General features: G+C 39.1%; 2 protein-coding genes and 1 non-coding gene across 6 annotated transcripts; 1 reads left to right on the top strand and 2 right to left on the bottom strand.

Moving 5' to 3' along the window:
• Positions 1 to 105: 105 nt before the first annotated feature.
• On the bottom strand, positions 106 to 2,493 carry LOC146693059 (cocaine- and amphetamine-regulated transcript protein-like). The gene is made up of 3 exons (XM_085433409.1): positions 1,749 to 2,493; positions 665 to 748; positions 106 to 269 (listed from the first exon to the last, which is right to left on the bottom strand). The coding sequence occupies exons 1-3, from the start codon at positions 1,878 to 1,880 to the stop codon at positions 162 to 164; spliced, it is 324 nt and encodes a 107-aa protein (XP_085289535.1). The 5' UTR covers positions 1,881 to 2,493; the 3' UTR covers positions 106 to 161.
• Positions 2,494 to 2,534: 41 nt separating this feature from the next.
• On the bottom strand, positions 2,535 to 15,511 carry LOC146693058 (uncharacterized). Of its 4 annotated transcripts, XM_085433405.1 has the most exons (10): positions 15,397 to 15,511; positions 15,122 to 15,187; positions 14,008 to 14,139; positions 13,480 to 13,668; positions 11,706 to 11,900; positions 9,233 to 9,343; positions 6,543 to 6,683; positions 5,902 to 6,057; positions 4,425 to 4,461; positions 2,535 to 2,810 (listed from the first exon to the last, which is right to left on the bottom strand). In XM_085433405.1, the coding sequence occupies exons 1-9, from the start codon at positions 15,427 to 15,429 to the stop codon at positions 4,426 to 4,428; spliced, it is 1,059 nt and encodes a 352-aa protein (XP_085289531.1). In that variant the 5' UTR covers positions 15,430 to 15,511; the 3' UTR covers positions 2,535 to 2,810; position 4,425. The 4 variants fall into 4 exon arrangements, with proteins under 4 accessions (XP_085289531.1, XP_085289533.1, XP_085289534.1 ...); XM_085433407.1 differs by lacking the exon at positions 9,233 to 9,343; XM_085433408.1 differs by lacking the exon at positions 13,480 to 13,668.
• A 4,679-nt stretch (positions 15,512 to 20,190) lies between these two features.
• On the top strand, positions 20,191 to 20,263 carry trnak-cuu (transfer RNA lysine (anticodon CUU)). The gene has a single exon. It is a non-coding gene; the product is annotated as a tRNA-Lys (tRNA).
• The last annotated feature ends 136 nt before the right edge of the window (positions 20,264 to 20,399 follow it).

Raw genomic sequence — 20,399 nt, 5'->3', positions numbered from 1 at the left:
TTTTGCTTCATAAAAAAGCTAAAAAAGAAACAAATTTCGATTGTCAGTGATGATTTTTTTTATTTGAGGTAATGTTTGTATAAAAAACAAACAAACAGACGAGAGGCAATTTTAAAAACGTGTCTTTATTCTCTGAACAGCAGGACTTTAGTGTTTGAACTTTACAGACACTTGAGGACACTGAAGTTACAAGCGGTTCCTCCGGGACAGCCACACAGCTTCCCGATTCTCGAAGCCTTACGTATTGCACACTGCTCACCTGCATCACACTGACATACAAAAACACAACATGACTTTCAGTCTGGATACAGTTTGATCATGATATTTGCTAGTACAGTATTAGTTGGACAAACAAAGCCTGACAAGTACATTGTTACATATTCATATAAAAAGAGATGTGAATCACCAGAAACCAAAAAGGTTTGTGTCTGTAAATCTTTCGTTTTTGTGGAAGATGGGAGGCATTTCAGTTTGGCACGAGGCCGATTGTCTTATCCACTCAGGATCAGTGGTACTTGGATGGCATCCTGCTCTAGAACAGCAGTGTGAGAAATGTGCATGCTTACTCTGGAGGTGGAAATCTGCTAACCTGAACACCTAAAATAAATCCCAAGCTATCTGATCAGCACTGGAGGAGGAAGGAGAAATGAACGATCGTACTTACAGCAGCAAGCCAGCCGAGTTTTTTCTCTGAGGATGGCAGCTGTTTGCCCTTTAGCTTCTCCAGAACTTCCTGCAGAGCTTCAATCTAAGGAGGAAACGAGATCATGTTAAAATCTGACTCAGAAATCAGAAGAACTGAAACTAACATCATATTGTGTTTATGGCTACGCCCATCGAATTAATTTGAGATCCCAGAGGAGCATTTACCATCATCAGCCTTGGATTGATAATGATCAGTGGCACCTACTCTGTCGTTTTTAAGGGCTGTAAACATTGCATGAATTCAGACTTTGCTTCATAACTATTACAATTCTTGTATATCTAATTTTCATACTACATGTGGACAGTATTTCAAATAAAGAGAAAAGCATGTAAACTAAATCCTGCTGCTTGGCACCAAGTACAGCTGTCAAAGACTACGGTTTGCTCTTAAGGTTTCTGAGAGATCCGGCTTTTAGGCAGAAGAGGGGGCCTTAAAGAGGCCTAAAGCATTCAGCTTTGCCCGTGATAATCATTAGCATGGTAACACTAAACTGCTTCAATTAAACTGGTAACATTTTCAAGTCAACTTCTCATAATGAAGAAAATTTAACAGCTATAGATGATGATGTCAGCATGATGGTTGAATAACTGAGCCCTCCTCTCTTTTACTGCAAAGGAAGCCTTTATGATACAGCCAGTACAAGAAGGTGGCTGGGAATATTCAGCCCTGAAGTTTGTACTGGATTTAGTTTATATCAGTCAAAGCCAACTCATTTTTAACATTTATTGCAAGTCCTGTTTGCAGGAAAGCCAAATAAAACAAGATAACACAACTGACCAAAATCTCAAATTTGCTAAACTCAAACTGCAGGCAGCAGCTGATGGACAACATGGTCATGCAGAATGGACGACAGACCCAGCTTCAGATTTTCTGTTCCTAAAGGCGTTGCTGTTGTGGGTTAGGGTTAAATAGTACAGACAAAACAATTCAGAAACAAAATTTGTAATGAAAAAAAAAATGTTGCAGCCCCAACAATCAGCCCCCTTTGTCTTTATAGCATCATCATGACCCATCATAAGTCAGCCATGACGTTGCTACTCACCAGCTCTTTCTCTTCTTGTGTCTCGATGGCGTCGTATTCGGCTGACCTCTCTTCGATTGGCTCCTCGCAACTCCCTAAAACAACGAGCAGCCAGCAGGAGGCACCGAGAAGCAGCATCCTGCTGCTGACCATTGTGCTGAAGGACTGCCGACAGGTAACGGACACTAAAAGATGCTGGCCAGCGACGCTCAGTGTGCTCCCTGATTCTGAGGCTTATTCTCAGATGTTTTTAAGTGAGCAGCTCTGACGTCACTCAGACAATGTTTAGTTTTCAATAATGAGACAATCAGCCATCTCACATCTGAGGTCAACTGTGAGAAGAACCTCTGCTCTGTCAAACAGGACATGAAAGCAAGATCTTCATTTTTAATATTGGATTAAAATCAGACTTAAGAGATGACACGATTCCTGCTGCCATACAACACCACCACACAATAATTTTAAATATTTTCTCTAATCAAATTCATCAGTGTTTCAAAATGATCAGTTCTTATTGCTGTGATTTATGGATAAAGCCTCTTTACAAACAGCAGCTTGATAGGAAGAGGTGCTACGCCCAAAGGTCTTCATGTGTCACCGTTTACGTCAAAGCACATAAGAAGCTTTAACATCTAATCAATCGAGTCAACATGTGTCACGCAAGCAGAGAAAGGGGGTTAGAGTAAAGTTCAGTGGCATGAATGAGGAGCAAATGTCAACCGGCAAAAATAAAACCATGTGCAGGATCAGAACCTGCCACAGGAAGTTGATCTGTTTTTTAAGACACAGAAGAAGATGACGCTCAGAGGTAATCCAGCTTTCTTTTTAATAACAAAACACTCTTTTCTCCAAATAATCTGATTTAATTTGTCAACAGCTGCAACTTTGAAACAAACACTTCATATTCGCTTCAAAAAAAATAAACAACAACAAAAATTCCACTACGTGCACAGTTTCCATGACAACATTCAACTAAGAACAAATAAGATACTTGTAGAAATACAAACAATAATCAGAATACACGTGAGCTGTGAATGAAAGATGAACATCCCAACTGCATCTTGTCCCTTGATTCTCTCGACTCTACAGTAAAGAAATAAAAGAAATAAATGCATACATTTAAGATCAGTCGCGCTGCTCAGATCCTGCACTCATTCAAACTTTGTCTTTTTCCTTTTAATCAGGTAAGTCTGTAGAAACACAACTGAAGAGAAACGCTACTGTGAGAGAGATCTTCCAGGAACAGTGACACCATTATCTGGATAATCGATTGGTCAGCAGGCCGTGATTTCATATCTGCTTACCTCTAATCTGGAACCTAACCTGCTCCACAGGCCTATAGCATACGTTTCCAAGATGATTTACCCCAGTAAGACGTGAACCACCTTCACAGTACAAAACACCCAGGGTTAACCCCAATAAGCCAAAATTATGCTTATAATACAGGCCTCTGGTCCATAACTTGCAACTGTCATCTGAGCCAATGTTGGGACTTTTAAAGCTTTTCCTATTTATAAAGACCTCCTCAATGGCCATTTAGGCTAAACAGAGGAATTAAGTGACCGATGAACAATTAAATGACAGAAAAATAACCTCCATCTGGTCTTTAAGTCTGACGTCATCAGCTGTGTCAGGCCCAAACTCTGCTGCAGGTTATAAAGTCAAACGAACACTGCAGCATCACTGAGAGTTACAAACTGACTAAATTCTTTCATCTTTAATAAAATGATCAGCGTTGCTGCTTTACCAGGTGTAACAATGAAGTTTAACATCCAGGCATCCATGAAAATAGAACTGATTACATTTAACAAAGTTAGAAGTTAGCAGGAAGTTAGCTCGCTAGCTTCCACCTAAACGTGATATAGCATGTTCTGACTGAGAGGTTTCTGAATAAATTCAAACGTACAGCTCTGCTATCACTTCCAACATAAATGAAGACAGAAAATTAAACAGCAGTGACGTTTGTAGGGTTACTGAAGTTGGGCTAGCTGCTATATAATGATGTGCTACGTGATTGCTAGCGACACAACTATGTTAGCATAAACACAGTGAAGCTGAAGGATGAACGCTAACTTTCTTCCACTGGATAAAAGTTAACGTGAGGGTTCCTGATGGTTAGAGACAAATGCAGTCGCATGGCAGGATGCTGTAAACGGACCAAACTTCAGCAGGAGAACAACTGAGATAATCCATCCACAGTACGAGGTTAGTCATTAATATACTGCTGCTGGGCTGCAGCTACATCGTAAGGGTTTAAACACTGAGCTGTAAAATGAACAGTGATGATTAAAACCGAGAGAGGCCGACAGTGATCACTGACTGTTTTTACGGGCTTGTTGAGATTAAACAGAACAAGATACAAAACATTAAAACATGTTAAAAACACAACAGCCTTAATAAACACAGAGTAGTTTGGACCTGAAAGGGTTCATCACGTCATCACTTAAAGACCAGATAGAAGTTTTGGTTATAGAAAACAAATATAATAAACTCAAACTGGAGATCTTTCACGTTACAAAAGTGTAAACCACTACTCTATGAAGCTATGTATACACTCCATGGCATAAATATACCTTAAAAAACTTTTTATATATACACTGACATGTTTTCCTGTGATGCCTTTGTGTGAAGCGCATTATCACGACATTCTATTCCTGCCTGTCTGAGTCTGCGCACATGTTCAGTGTGGATTCTCACCTCAGTCTCTGGAGGCCGGCTTGAACATCTGCTGAGCCTGAAACAAATTCACGACACATAAGTTTAAAAGCAAGTGTCACATTCTTATATTTATAACTGAGCTACAAAAAATTAATTTAATGACACAAGCAAAGTCCTGAGTGTCACCCCCAGCTCTTACAGTGTTCACTACTCAGTTACATTTCAATGCAATCAGTATCATTTACTGTTTTTTTAATACATCTCTACGTTCTATAATTCAGCGGTCCCCAACCCCCGGGCCTCGGACCGGTCCGTGAGTCGTTTGGTACCGGGCCGCGAGAGTTGAGGCTCAGGTGTGAAATGTCTGGTTTTCAGGGTTTTTATCGGTTTTCAGCGTTATTTTGTTATCGTTTTTATCGTTTACTCTGTTTTCCTGGGTCTTTTCACGTGTGTTATGAATAAATCTTCTGTTTTTCGGTACCGGTACTAGTTTTATTTTGTTGTATTTATCCGCGACACCTTAAAGGCCGGTCCATGAAAATATTGTCGGGCATAAACCGGTCCGTGGCGCAAAAAAGGTTGGAGACCGCTGCTATAATTCATCTAACACATGATGCTTTCTACTAGCTAGCATCTACTGGGCTTCACCTCAGGTCATGTTTGTGCTGCTGGTGACTTTGTAGCATTTCTGATGCAATTATCTGACAACTAACACAGCTTTCAGGATTAACTGTTCCAGTGTTTCAGTGAATGGACCATTATACTGTCTGTTACTCACTTAATGCCAAACAGTTTATGGATGAAGCTTGCTAACGAGGAACTCCACCCACTTGTCTTGATATTGTCACTTCAGGCTAAAAAGTAGGTGACGTCAAGTAAGATCCACCATTTATGTTTGGCTGTTCTGAAGGAACAGATTTTATATAATTTCAGCACAATGAGCTGCAGTTGTGAGATTAATATGCAAAATATTACCAGAGGTCAACTTTTTAAGGTTTATTATAACCTCCCCTAACACTACATCCAGTGATACCCTTAACTGGCAGGTCATTACAACTGTACCATCAAACCAACTGGTCACATGGTTTGGATAAAACACGTGACCTCTCAAGTGCTGCGTACTTCAGAGATACCTCATATATGAAGACAACAGACATGGATGAAGATGTATTATTTTTTGTCACAATTGTCAACTTGTTTTGTTTAAATGGCAGTCACACATTTTGTGATTTATCAGGTCATATTCATTCATAAAGAGCTTTTTATACTCTTCATATGTCCTCAGGACGTGTGATATATGACCATGGGCCCCATAACGAGAACAACAGGAAACAGCTGGGGGTGAAAGAGCGTTGGAACCGTTAGTGAAGTATAAACTTCAATACCATAAAAGGTATTGCAGCTAACTGTCATGATGCATGATAATATACTCTGTTTACGCATACAGGGCGTGTACAGCCCTTTATACAGCCCAACATCAACGAATCGGGACACTGTCTAATAACCTGCTACTGACCATGAAGCTGCCCGTGTGGAAGCCACACATGTACCACAACATCAACATGCTGGATGTGGAATCAGTGCCAGGAGAGCCATCAGACTCTTTCCCACCAAACATCCACGAGGGAGGAGGAGGAGCAAAAGGGGGTGGAGCCAGGAAGGACACGCGATCCTGACGAGGGAGACACCGGCACAGGAAACATTATTATTACATTAAAAACAACATTGATAAACATTAACTTGATCCAAAGTAAAGAGAATTTGATTTCCATGTGTCACTGAAAAATAAAACGTGAACAACGTCCACATTAAGCAGATAACGATTAGAAATGGCAGAAAAAATGGATACAGCACAGCATTGCAATGTTTTGTGTATCCATGTTGTGTTAACGCACAGAGACAAAATATTGCTATATTATTATTTAAATTGCTATTATAAATTTAACTTTGCGGTACTAAATTAAAATCACTTCCTTTTTTAGTCACCAGATGGTGCTGTTGAGTCTTTTGCTAGTTCCTACAGACAGGTTTATAAAACAAAGACGGAGACATTAGAGAAAAATCAGAGCATTTAAAAACATCTGGACTTATTTGGGATTTATTTTTATTTTTCAAGAAAGAAAAAAAATCTCATAATTTGAATAAATGTAGGTTTACCTCTGAGCCCAAATGAGGAGGAGGAGGAAAAGGACGGAAGCTGTGACTGGTTGTCTTTTCTGCTCCTACTGTCTGCTGGCTTTCTTTCTTCTCCTCAGCTTCTTTCTCCACTTTGCGCTGATCACCAGGTCTCTCCTTATCCTGCAAAAACACAAGACAAAAAACACAAAATATCAGAGGAATCTTTTCTGTAAAGTAGATACTAGCTATGAGACAAATTATAAATAAATTAGGCTATACTGAGTGAAAACACTTGTAGTGTATCTATTAAACTTTGCTGAATTGACATCAAAGTGAACAGTGTGATCAGTAATCCAACCGGCATTTAAATGATTGGTTATATGACTTTTTAAGTTAGAAGTAGAAACTAGTTATGATCTTGGTTGCTTAGTCTGCAGTTTCAGGATAACATCAGTAGTGCTAGTGTCTTGATGCATACTGATGTCATCCAGGTAAGTAAATCCCAAAAGTTGATTTTGTTATCTGGATGTTTTCAGTTTGAGAAACGTTTCGTCATCATCCAGGTGACGTCTTCAGTCTTCAATCTTATAAACAGGACATTTGCATAATGACTGAAACCAGCCCACTGAAGGAACAATGGGCTGGGAGGTCAGTTCCTTAATCATTAATATGCAAATTCTCATGACCATTGATCAACAACCACTGATCAAAGCCCAGATCACACCAAGAAGGTCCTGAGTAAAGGTGGTTGTCCCAGCTGGAAATGTTCTTTGCCTAAAGAAAGCTCCAGCTGATCCAGGAAAGAAGGAGAAGCGCAGCCTAATGCTGGGCTCACACTGTGCGATTTTTGGCCCATTTTGAGCCGATTTTTCAGTCGTGCGACCGTTTTGGGGATCGGCCCGAGTTTGGCCTTAATCGTGTGTCGTGTTTCGTATACACGGGGTAACGAGAAGCGATTAACACCTCACGACCAGCTCCCGATCATCAATCGTTTGGTCGTAAGAAAATCAAACCTGTCTGAAATCCTGAAAAGTCGGAGCAGCACAGCTGTGCAGCGTGTGATCTGGACACAAGCGATGGAGGCACGACTTGTAGAACTTTGGCTCATCCGAGCATTTTCGATGGCCTCACAAAATTATCACGACCACAACAACCGTGAAAATAGTTGGATGGACTTTGCTGCTCAATCACAGCTGCCTGATCAATGTTTTTCATTAGCAAAGTTGATGTTGGTGTCTGTGTGAGTGAAAGACAGAGAGGGAGAGACAGATTTTGTGTTTTAAGCTTCATGTTATGGACGCACAGTGTGAGACCTACGAACTTCTCACCCCTGCGAGTCAATCGTACAGTTTGAGCAGGAGCTGAATAACGTAACTGATAAAAATCACAATCACAGCTTAAGCGAAAAACAGCAGTGATCCCGTACTAGAGCAGGGCAATGTGACCAAAAATATTTATCACAACATACATTTGAAAATTTATGATAACGATATAACTGACGATATAATTGACACGAGACAAAATACTTTACAACTCCACAACTTTATTAGTGCAAAAAATCCCATCAATGTATTTTCACTTAAACAAGCAGCTGTTTTTTGCATTAAAGTTATATAAAAATGTAACAGTGCAAATGCAAATTCCTCGCTGACAGTTTAACCAAAAGGCGTTTCCAGTGGAAACTGGCCGACATATCCTCAGCATAACCATGTATAATGTCCACAACACTTAAAAAGAGGTTATACACACACAATACGGTAACATTATGTTGAAGCACAGTACGTTCTGAACCAGAACCAGTTCTGGTTCATCCGTTTCATTCAACGATCCGCTCTCGCCCTTCTCATTCCCCGCCGCCGCCATGTGCGTATGAAAACAAAGGCACTGCGCATGCGTGTTTTACCCATATTCTATCGTGATATTTCATTTTCTTATTGTTGCCCAACATTATACCGCTATTACCGTGAACAGTATGATATGGCCCAGCACTACCCCGTACGTGTCAGAAGTATCACAATAGTTGAGACGTATTTTTTTCTAAACACAGAGTCTCACGCTGCGCCAAAAATTGGTCCACTCCAACAATCGGGTCCCCGAAACAAACAGAGTAGCATAGTGTACGCTGTGCCAGGAGGATTGGCAGGATTTATACATCGGGGAAACCAAACAACCTCTGGCTAAGCAGATGGTACAACACAGCAGAGCCACCTCGTCAGGCCAGGACTCTGCAGTCTGTTTACACCTACAGGCCAGTGGACACTCTTTCAATGATGAGGATGTAACATCCTGGACAGGGAGGAACGCTGGTTTGAGGGCGGAGTCAAGGAGGCCATTTACGTGAAAAGGGAAAGACCATCTCTGAATGGAGGAGGGGCCTAAGGGTACATCTGTCACCATTCCCCAACTCTCTGTGAATGGGACTCATGGCCATTGATCAGTGGTCATTAGAATTTGCATAATTAAGATTAAGGAACTGACCTCCCAGCCCATTGTTCCTTCAGTGGGCTGGTTTCAGTCATTATGCAAATGTGCTGTTTATAAGATTGAAACCTGCAGTCAGCTGAGACTGAAGACGTCACCTGATGATGACGAAACGTTTCTCAAACTGAAAACATCCAGATGAACAGAATCAACTTTTTAGGCTTTTATAAACCTCTTGAAGGCTCTAATGTTTTGATCACTCACCCATGAATCACTATTTAGATTCTTGACCACAAATGGAGACTCACTCTGGAGTAGTTCTGATCATCTTTCCCTGCAGACCTCCTCTCTGCTCCTCGTTCTCCTTGGTTCTCCCTACTTCTCCGCCTGCTTGTTAAATTGGACCTCCAGTTGCTGGCCTACAGGAGAACAACACAACACCTTTTTTTCTTTATGGGGCATAAAGACACCGATCAATGAAATTAAAAACACAAAAGAGAGCAGAACAAACAAAACAACCCAAAAACATCATTTTGAATAGTTAAAACAGAAAGACTGCGCCTCCACTTCATATCAATGATGAGAAAAGCTTTTAGACCACATCAAAGAGGTGAGATTCTGCCCTCATCAGACAGCAGGGAGGATCAGAAGTGAGCTACATCTAATTAAAAGAGTCCTTTAATAAAGAAATGTATTTTGTTTTTTATTATTTTAGTTTAACTGCTTTCATATTCGTGCAGTGGTTCAGTTATTTTTTAAAAATGCACACAATGTTGGTCCATAAATCTAAATGATTTTTTGTTACTATTGTTTCTCTACTGCTTTGAAAAGTCCTGAACACTTTCTTTCATCCTGAACATAGATCACATATAAAAGGTAGACATCACAGCTTCGGTGACTAGCTTGATTAGCATGTTATATCCACCTATACTGCACAGGTGCAGATAACTGCCGATCAGAGCTAAACAACGTACAAAAATAATACCAGAATTTCACTAAACTCAAGCAGAGACAGCGAGAGCCAACCTCAAGTTATCTTTAAGGGAACTGCAATGTTGAGCTGACTGAGACTGCCGCTTCGCTACAACAAAACATTTTTTCTCAAGTGTTCATATCCATATCAAAGACAGGACCTACTGTATAATTGTAGGGTCTTTATAATATAAAGCACTTTGATTTGGTGCTATAAAGTTGACATCAACTGAAGTAATAACCCTCTGTAAAACAACTGAGTAGCAGCACAAACAGCTGAAAAACCACCTGAGGTGGTATTAACTAGAGATGGCACGATACCACTTTTTTATGTCCGATACCGATATCATAAATTTGAATATAAATCTGATATAGTGTGTTTTTTAATTAAAACTGTTTTTTTAATATCTTGTTTCATTTTGTATAAGTTCAAATTCAAGTTTAAAAAAAAACAAACAAACACTAAAGCTATTCTGTTACACCTGTATGTAAAAAACACACTGCACCCAAAATATTTCATAGTTCAGCAAAACTGATCAATCTAATAAACTTAAACCTGCTCCAGCCTCCCTATTCTGGTATTTTAAAGAGTAAGCAATCTAATTAATAGGGTTGCAAACTCCCAGCAAAAAAAAGAAAAAAAAAAAGGAACCACCCCCCCACGCTCCACCTCATGATGCTTAATCGACGTAATCAACTTTAATTTGATGCAGTGTGAAAAAAAATGCACAGAAATCAATTATTTTTCCACAATAATTAAATAGATTCAACATCTTTCTTCAACAGAACTGCAGACTGCACAGATGGTACCTTCCCAAAGGAAGAAGTACTATAGCTTACTAGGGTATATTAGACTTAACAATTAGTATATACAGTAATGGACTTCTATACATTTTACATCAAATTAAAACTTTGGGTGTAAGATTCAGATAATTATTTATTAAAAGCTCGACATTTTAAATGAGAATAAGAAAGAAAAGTATGTCTTTGTGCCCCCTTTTCCCTGTTCATGCCCTCTCGGCCCCCCTGGCTAAACTTTGCTAGATCCGCCCCTGCATAGTTACCAGCGTCAGCTACGTAGAAAAAGATCCTGGAGTAGAAAGTAACATTAAATACATTCTAACAACAGCTGATCAAGCTTAAACGTGCTGCTGTTGTTCAGCCACTGGTTTCCTCTTTCTGGTGCAAAGTGGGCCAAAAACAAACAACAGAGACGGACTCGCGACAGAAAAGCCGATCAGCTGATCATTGATCAGGGAGGGGGGGGCAGTCGCTCCATATATCGGTTGTTAAGCTTAACGCTGGAATGCTTTACAAACATTCAGAGATGAACTTACACACTTGCTTAACTTCTCTCTGGGATCACTTTGTCGGAGATGAAATGCCGGGTTGGTAGCGAAGCTCCAAATGCTCAACCAGACAACAGGTCTCGCACGCCACAGCCGCTCCATCACGTGACCACACTGCTCCGACGTGCTACGGTTATGAGCAGAGTTATGCCATGTCGCAAGTTTTGTGAGGTGCTTTCGTGATATTTAATGGATCGGATTACATTTTTTATTTCTCTCCGATATCCGATCCAGTAATTTAGGTCAGTATCGGACCGATACCGACACGTAATATCGGATCGGTCCATCTCTAGTATTAACCTGTGATCTGGACCAGGAAAGGTTCTTAGACAAATTTCCCACGTGTGGGACTAATAAAGGTTATCTTATCTTATCTTATCTAGACTGTCTCACTTGTCAATACTGTCTAGACTCTTTATAGACATTTCCCCATCACTCAGAGCCTGGTGTGGGTCTCTACCTTGATTGTGGCGGCTCTGCTGGGTCCATAGAGCTCATCGGGACTCAGCAGGCAGTTAACATCTTGCTCCTCCTCATTGTTGTAGTCATCAAAGCGAATGCGGCAGCGCTGACCTTTTACCCACAGAACCACAGCAGGATAAAACAAACCATCCTCTGAATACACCGCCCGACATTGAGAACCAGGCTTCCAGTCCTGAAACACATATAACCAGTTACTGAATACAAATTTACATTTTCAGGGCGATCGTGGCTCAAGAGTTGGGAGTTCGCCTTGTAATCAGAAGGTTGCCGGTTCGAGCCCCGGCTTGGACAGTTTCGGTGTTTGTGTCCTTGGGCAAGACACTTCCCCCGTTGCCTACTGGTGGTGGTCAGAGGGCCCGGTGGCGCCAGTGTCCGGCAGCCTCGCCTCTGTCAGTGCGCCCCAGGGTGGCTGTGGCTACAATGTAGCTGCCATCACCAGTGTGTGAATGGGTGGATGACTGGATGTAGTGTAAAGCGCTTTGGGGTCCTTAGGGACTAGTAAAGCGCTATACAAATACAGGCCGTTTACCATTAAAAAATGATGTACTTTGATGTATATTGTGATTCCAACTGGTTTTCTGTATTCAATCAAGTGGATACAAAAAACTACTTTTATTAAGCTAAATTTACACCAGCACTACTCTAAAAAACTCGCAGATTTAACGCTGTTCATGAAGCAAAATTTTTAAAAAAAGTGTTTTAGGTTATGGTACTTAAAGCATGTATACCACCATCCTGCCTAAATGGCATCACTAGATTGGCTGATTGTCTGTAGTCGATAGTTTATGTTAGCTACCTAGTCACAGAACCAATAAGTCAACGGAAAACAAGGAAACTAAAAAGCAGTTTATGGTCACTCTTGTGTTGGTCCTGACTGCAGCAATACATTTTATGTTTCAGGAAAAACAGAAGGAAAACAAGGAAAACTGTCCACTTTCACTCTTAAGCAGTAAGTGGCTCTTTATTGTTACTTGCAAAGCTGGTGTTTGCAGAGAACTAATAAATTACAGATGTCTTGAGGACTGTGAGGAGAGGGTGCTTGAATTAGATGCTCTGTTGGTTTGCCAAGCCAACAACGTGAGGTTGATGCTGAACCCTAAATTTGATTCCTCATTGGGTTGGGTGCACAGAGTGTTTGACACAATCAGCTGACATAACAGATGTCCCCAAGACACGATGAGTATCACTTTATGCAATAATAATATTTCCCACCCATTACACTGGGTTATTGTGACCATAGGACGACGGAAGGAACAGTCAATAGTGAGGAACCACTTACTGCTTAATATTTTTAATATTTATTATTATTACTATTATCATCATCACAACAACAGCAACAGATACTGACAATATTTGATGAAGTATTTAAGGAAAGTTAACACACAAACTATGATGAATCATTCTTCACTCTGAATGTGTTGCTTAACAAAACTGAATTAAGACATTTTTTCCGATTGATCTTTTGACTACATACCACAGCCAAGCAGAGCTTCCTCAGCTGTTACCATGTGCCTTTAGTTGTTCTTCTCAAATAACTAATAAGCAGGTATCGAAAGAATTTTTAAACGATGATTTTAAAAATACTGACAACTGCCAGTGATACCCCTCAACAAGACTTTCAGAAAACTCACTCTGACATAGAGATCAAGGTCAATACCCCATCAGCTTTTTACAGCTGAGGAGTCAAGAACAACCACTGACTTGCACTTTAACCCATTAAATATTGCCATAATATGTTAAAGTGCATTAACCTGAGCATGTGAGTTCTCCATTTGTGGTGTAGCATTAGGACTCTTAAGCGCACTCAGTTCCATGTCCTCCTCATTGCCATAGCCAGTGAAATGAACTCTGCAGTTGTTGCCATCCACAGACACCACAGTTGCTGGATACTCCTTCCCATCTACAGACCACACTGCCCGACACTGAGCTCCCACGACCCACTGTGAGACATAACAGGGGTTTTTTTGCACAACATATTATTTATTGAAATCACCAAAATAGCAATAGGTGTGTTTACTTAATTTTTTATTTTAATTGGTCAGGGAGTAGTTTGTTAGTTGATCCTGCATCAAGTTATGAAAAGACAGAACAAATTCTGAGACAGTAATTTAAGTGACAAAATTATAAGCTCACAAACTTGTAGTTCTCTCAACTTCTCTGCAGTTCTTGATCTCTGTCTGCAGAGTGCAGCAAAGTCCCACGTATCTGCTCCGAAGCTCTGGGCTACACTTAAAAACTGCTTCTGCAGATTAGCCCTCACCTGTCTGTGAGGTCATTACCTTTGACTCAGGATCAGCAGAGTCAGCTGAAGATGGACAGGCCTTCTGTCCGTCATTCTGTCCAGCCCCATGTTCTGGCTCCTCTCTGCTGTCTGCATCCTCTGAGGCTTCAAGCCCTGTCAAAGTCACATCCTGTGTATACACACACACACACACACCTTATCCAAAATTTGTACAATTTTTACTATGACATGGAAGCCACAGTATTATAAAAGCTGGAAAAAGACCATTTTACCGCATTCTAGTCACCTTCATAAAGCAGTTATCCACTGGTTATGGTGGAAATGTCTATTTATTTACAATTTAAAGCACAAAGCATTTAACTTTTGGCTCAGATACTCAGATTCTGTTTTCCTTTGTGCCATTTCTTTGGAAAGTAACATCCTTAAAAACAGAAATGCCTGTTACGCTGAACAAATGTCTTCTTTTAATTTGGACGCTCCCTTTAGGGGTCACCACAGCAGATTATCTGCCTCCATCTCACTCTATCCCCAATATCCCGCTGTGTGTGTCCTCCTTCACTACATCAGTCAATCTTCTCTGAGGTTTTGCTATTTTCCTCCATCCTGGTAGCTCCATATTCAACATCCTTTGTCCAAAATATTCACTATCCCAGCTCTACACATTTCCAAACCATATCAGCCAATCTTCTCTAACTTTGACTCAAAACTGCTCAACCTGAGTTGGGTCTTCATCTCTGCCACATCTCTCTTTTTTCCCTCAATAAAATATACTGTAAAAACATAACCAAGTTGAAGAACAAATCTTTCAGTTAAACTGACAGAAACTGCAGAGGTAACCCAGAAATTTACAGTAAAAAAATTATCACATTTATTATTATGCATTGCATACCCTTAACTTTGAATATAATTTAATGGGTGGTCTTTGCAGTTTGGTGCAGCTTTGTGTTAAAAAAACAAACAAACAAAAAATGTGATTTTTTTTCCTGTATTAGGATATCTTTGGGAATAAATGTGCAATTATAGATTCTGTACGGTGACAGGGGAGTTTCACTGGTCTGGCCCGCTTAAGATTAAAGTGTGCTGTATGTGACCCACAATGTGAAATGAAGGCCACTTGTGGAATAATGTAGATATTTAACTTTCAAACCCACTTGGGATATTTCCAGGGCATCCCTGAAAACTTCTGCCAGAGAACTTTGGTCTTTCACGGACTCCTCCTGAGGACAGAAAACTGTTAGCTACTCCAGCACACAGGCTAAACTCAGCACATTATAAAATATCTTCAACCCTTCAGGCCCTCGGTTTGGTGTGTAGCTAGCTAGCTGCCTTTGAGGTTTGTTGTACTGTTATTAGTCGCCGTCTGGCTGTTTTGTTCATTAAAATAGCAAATACACATAATACACAAATAAATAATATAAACACGTACCAGACAGACTCCGTTTTCGGCCAGTTCAGTCATGGCTGTAAATAGTTACAGATACAACCATTTCACAAACCTTAAAAAAACGCGCCAGGACCTGCGTTAACGAAACAGCTTCCGGTCCTGCATTTCAAAATAAATGTGGGACCGGAAATAAATCTTTTAATAAAGAAGCTGGAAAAATCTAATAACACATTTTTCGTTTGTTTGTTTTTTTTTTTTTTGCTTGTTTTTTTTTTTAACGTCACGAACTTCTACATAAATCAGTTTTTTTAATTATAAAGTACATTACTTTCATTGTTTCCCTCATATCATAAGATAAGATAAGATAAAACTTTATTAATCCCTCGGGTGGGCTCCTCTGGGAAATTCGGTTTCCAAAAACACAGCACCGACAGAAGTTACAGAGTTACAGAGTTATATATATATACACGAAGGGGATAAATAGAATAAATAGGAATGAAAATAAATAAAAATACAAGTGAATTGCACATTTCAAGTATGGAGTCTATTGCACCGTTGACTATTAACAAAAGTATTGCACAAAAGGTATTGTACAGTGAGGTGAAGAGGCACTACAGCTTAGTTGTTCCCCCCTCCTTTGTCCTCCTGTTTCCCCTCCCTCTCCCCTCCAGAGAGGAGTTAAACAGTCTGATGGCGTGTGGGACAAAGGAGTTTTTAAGTCTGTTAGTTCTTGTCTTGGGGAGAAGCAACCTGTCACTGAACAGACTCTTCTGGTTGTTAATGGCCGTGTGCAGAGGATGCCCAGCATTGTTCATAATGTCCAGCAGTTTTTTTTAGTGTCCTTTTCTCTGCCACCTTAGTGGCATATCATCCCCATGCTGCGCCAGGGCATATTGGGAGCTCATCTCTGATCTTTATCATTCAGCTTATTGATTGATTGATTGATTGGTAATTTATTTCAACATGTGAACAATATACAAGTACATTTAGAAAAGAAATGAGAGAAAAAAAAATATACTATACAAATTACATACAAAAAAACATTCTGATTAATTTACATGTTGAAAGGGAAGAAGTATACACTTATTTAATCCCACCCCTGTCCCATAAATTATCAGTGAATATTTAGTCAGCTTCCTTACTGATATAATTTGTAATAAAAATAGTGAACAGATTTCTGATATACTATATACTATAATATCACATCATGAATTTTTTGTTTGTTTGTTTTTAAATAGAGACATTCACTTAATTTAAATATTTTCCTTTTCTTTATAGATCGAGAAGATCATATTTTTATAACTCTTTTTGAACAGTTTTATGTTTGGACATTGCTTTAATTCCATATTCAGTTTGTTTGATAGTTTCACTCCTTGAACAGAAACACAAAAGCCTTTTCTTGTAGTACATACCTTCATTGTTTTGAAGTTACAAAAACCCCTTAAATTATAACTTCCTTCTTTCAAAAAAAACATACTCTGAATATTACCTGGCAGTTCTTTATTTTTTGCTTTGAATAGAATTTGTGCTGTTTGGAATTTCACTATATCGTCAATTTTCAATATTTCAGACTGCAAAAATAGTGAGTTTGTATGTTCCCTATAACCTGCATTGTGGATGATTCGAATTGCTTTCTTTTGAAGAGTAAAAAGTGAATGTAATGTGGTTTTATAGTTATTGCCCCAGACCTCTGCACAATAGCTTAAGTATGGTGAAACCAGTGAACAGTAGAGAATATGAAGTGATGTTCTGTCGAATACCTGTTTTGCCTTGTTTAGTACTGCAATGCTTCGTGATACTTTGGAATGAATATATCTTACGTGAGCTCTCCAGTTAAGTTTTTCATCTATTATTACCCCCAGAAATTTATTTTCACTGACTCTTTCAATATCAACACCATTTATTTGAATCTTTGCATTTGTATTTAAACTACTATTTCCAAATAACATCAGTTTAGATTTATTCAAATTTAATGATAATTTGTTTTTATCAAGCCAGAACTTCACTTTACTTATTTCATATCCTCCAATAAATTCTGCAGATCATCACCAGAGCAAAAAATGTTTGTATCGTCAGCAAAGAGAACCATTTTTAATACTTTGGACACTTTACAGATGTCGTTAATGTACAAGTTGAAGAATTTTGGACCCAAAACTGACCCTTGGGGTACACCACAAGCAATGTCCATACATAAGGAGCAACCACCATTTATTTTCACAAACTGCTTTCTGTCACTTAAATAACTCCGGACCCAATCTAAAACTACCCCTCTGACACCATAACGTTCCAGTTTTCTTATTAATATATCATGATCTATAGTGTCAAATGCCTTTGTCAAGTCTATGAATAACCCAGCCACATATTGCTTTTTGTCTATGGAATTTGTGATGTATTCTATTGAATCTAATAGTGCCGATGATGTTGATCTGCTTGATCTGAATCCGTACTGACTCTCAGTGAGTAGTTTATGTTTATCTATAAATTTTTCCAGTCTGTTTTTAAACAGTTTTTCAAGAACTTTTGAGAATTGAGGTAGTAAAGAGACAGGCCTGTAGTTTGTGAAATGGTGTTTGTTCCCAGATTTGTATAGAGGTATAACTTTTGCTATTTTCATTCTGTCTGGAAATCGACCAGTTTGAAATGATAAATTACAGATGTATGTAAATGGTTTTATAATAGCCTCAATGACTCTTTTAACCACTATCATATCAATATCATTACAATCCAAAGATTTGTGATTTTTACATTTTTTGACAATTTCAAGAACTTCATTTTCATCAACGGCTGTGAGAAACATAGAATATGGATTTCTGTCAATCAGTGTATCGGGTTTTTCCTGTGCTTTCCCAGGATGAGTGATTGTTCTTGCTAAATTTGGTCCAGCAGTTACAAAGAATTCATTGAGACTATTTGCCACAACATCCATATTGTATTCTTCATGGTCATTACAAATGAAATACTTGGGATAGTTCTTTTGTCCAGTCCCACATTTTATAACACTGTTCAGGATTTCCCATAATCTTTTATTATTATTTCTATTTATATCTAATTGCTTCTTATAGTATTCCTTTTTACTAAATCTAAGTATATTAGTTAACCTATTTTTATATCTTTTGTATCTGATTTCAGCATCTTTAGTTCTCGTTCTTAAGAACTCTCTGTATAGAGCATTTTTCTTTATACATGCATTTTGCAGACCTTTTGTTATCCATGGACAGTCCATATATTTCTGTTTCCTACTATATTGCTTTATTGGACAGTTGTTATTGTACAGTAATGTAAATATTCTAAGGAATTTATTATAAGCACTATTAACGTCCTGTTCCTGATATACTTCACCCCAGTTTTCCTTCAATAAATCTTTTTTAAATGCATTCATTCTTTCTTCTGTTCTTACTCGTCTGTACTCTTTTTTACTGTCCATTTTATTGATCTTGTAATTCCTATCATAAATTGTAAAAATTGGAAGATGGTCACTTATGTCGTTAATCAGGAGTCCACTTACAGTCTTATTTTCAATGTCATTTGCAAAAATGTTGTCTATGAGAGTTGCACAATGTGATGTAATCCTGGTAGGTCTAGTAATTTTAGGGAATAGATTCATACAGTGCATTGTGTTTATAAATTCCTCAGTGGTTTTATGTTTATTTGGGTTTAGCAAATCAATATTGAAGTCTCCACAAATGAAAACTTTTTTGCGAGCTATTTCAATAAATGTTTCTTCTATCCAGTCTTTAAATGTCTCAATACTACTATTGTCAAATGCTTAGAAACTAAATGAGCAAATGTGCAATAAAACCTGAAGAGATTAATTTTTTACAGAAACATCGTTAACTACAACCCCACAAATCTGATAAATTACAAAAAAAAGGGAAAAAAAAGAAAACGAATCACCTTTGTTCACTCATATGTCTACACCAGGATGAAATTCCAGTAGCTGCTGGTACAAAACTGTCAAAGCCTTTTCACATTTTTTTCTTTAAACTGAGGATCTTGCCACTCTTCAATTCTAGATCCTCTGAACTGACGCGATTAGCTTTGTAAACGTAACTATGGTCTTGGAGGTGCTGCAGACAAACCCACATTGTGCACGCGGAGATCACGTTTGATTATTAGTTTGTTTTTTTCGTTTTAACTGCTTTTTCTGCCCCATGTTCACAGGTGGTCCGCCTACGTCTGATTTTTGCTACCTTTGCAGAAGCTAATCATCAGAAGAAGACTGCACGCGTATTTCCTCGTTTTTGCCTTTGTTTACAAGAGCTGTGCTGGCAAATGGTATGGGGACAGTAATTAATTTCAGTTCACTTTAATAGGTAATTGCACTACCGAGCATCAGGATGAAAGTAGAAACGTTATAGATTCACACGATTTCAGAGTTGTGTGTTCACAACTTGTGCAGGAATGCGGGAGTGAACCAGGAAAAGAAACAATCGCTCTCACCGGGGGCTAAATCTAAAGCACGGTCCCTTCTCAACAGTTTTTGACCAATCAGATAGACGCGCTTTCTCTTTTATAAATAAAAAGAGAGTGTGTGTAAAATAAAGGAGATGCCTATCAGAGAGTGCCATCTCTGCAATGACTCGTAATTACGCATTGACAGGATGTTCCGGTCCCATTTTACACCGATTCTTAGACCAAGTTACTGACCTGACCTCTATTTCCGTTTTTTCCCCGCATATTTAGCACCAGCGGCAGAAAACTGTGGAAGTTTTCTTTTTACAAACCCATCTTCTTAAGTCATGGTCTTGCAGTCTTGACTTTAGCACGTGAAGAAAGCTCCGGTACACACACACACACACACACATCGAGACGGGTTTATCGTTTTCCTTCCACACCGCCCGGCTAGCTCAGTCGGTAGAGCATGAGACTCTTAATCTCAGGGTCGTGGGTTCGAGCCCCACGTTGGGCGATTCCTGTTTTCTTGGAGCAAGCAACTTCCTCACGTGTGAAGTCTTTGCACGCATCCAAGAGTTAACTCAACCCACTACAACTTCCAAGCTAGGTTCAAGGTTCTTTATTTGTCACATGCGTAGTTATACAAGTAT

The sequence above is a fragment of the Copadichromis virginalis genome, linkage group LG15 (genome assembly GCF_057382275.1).
Source record: "Copadichromis virginalis isolate Kocher_CV1m ecotype Utaka linkage group LG15, C_Virginalis_male_GT1.1, whole genome shotgun sequence".
In the NCBI taxonomy this organism is placed as follows: Eukaryota; Metazoa; Chordata; class Actinopteri; order Cichliformes; family Cichlidae; genus Copadichromis; species Copadichromis virginalis.
The sequence above is the reverse complement of the archived record's forward strand: the minus strand, read 5'-3'. Positions and strand labels throughout refer to the sequence as shown.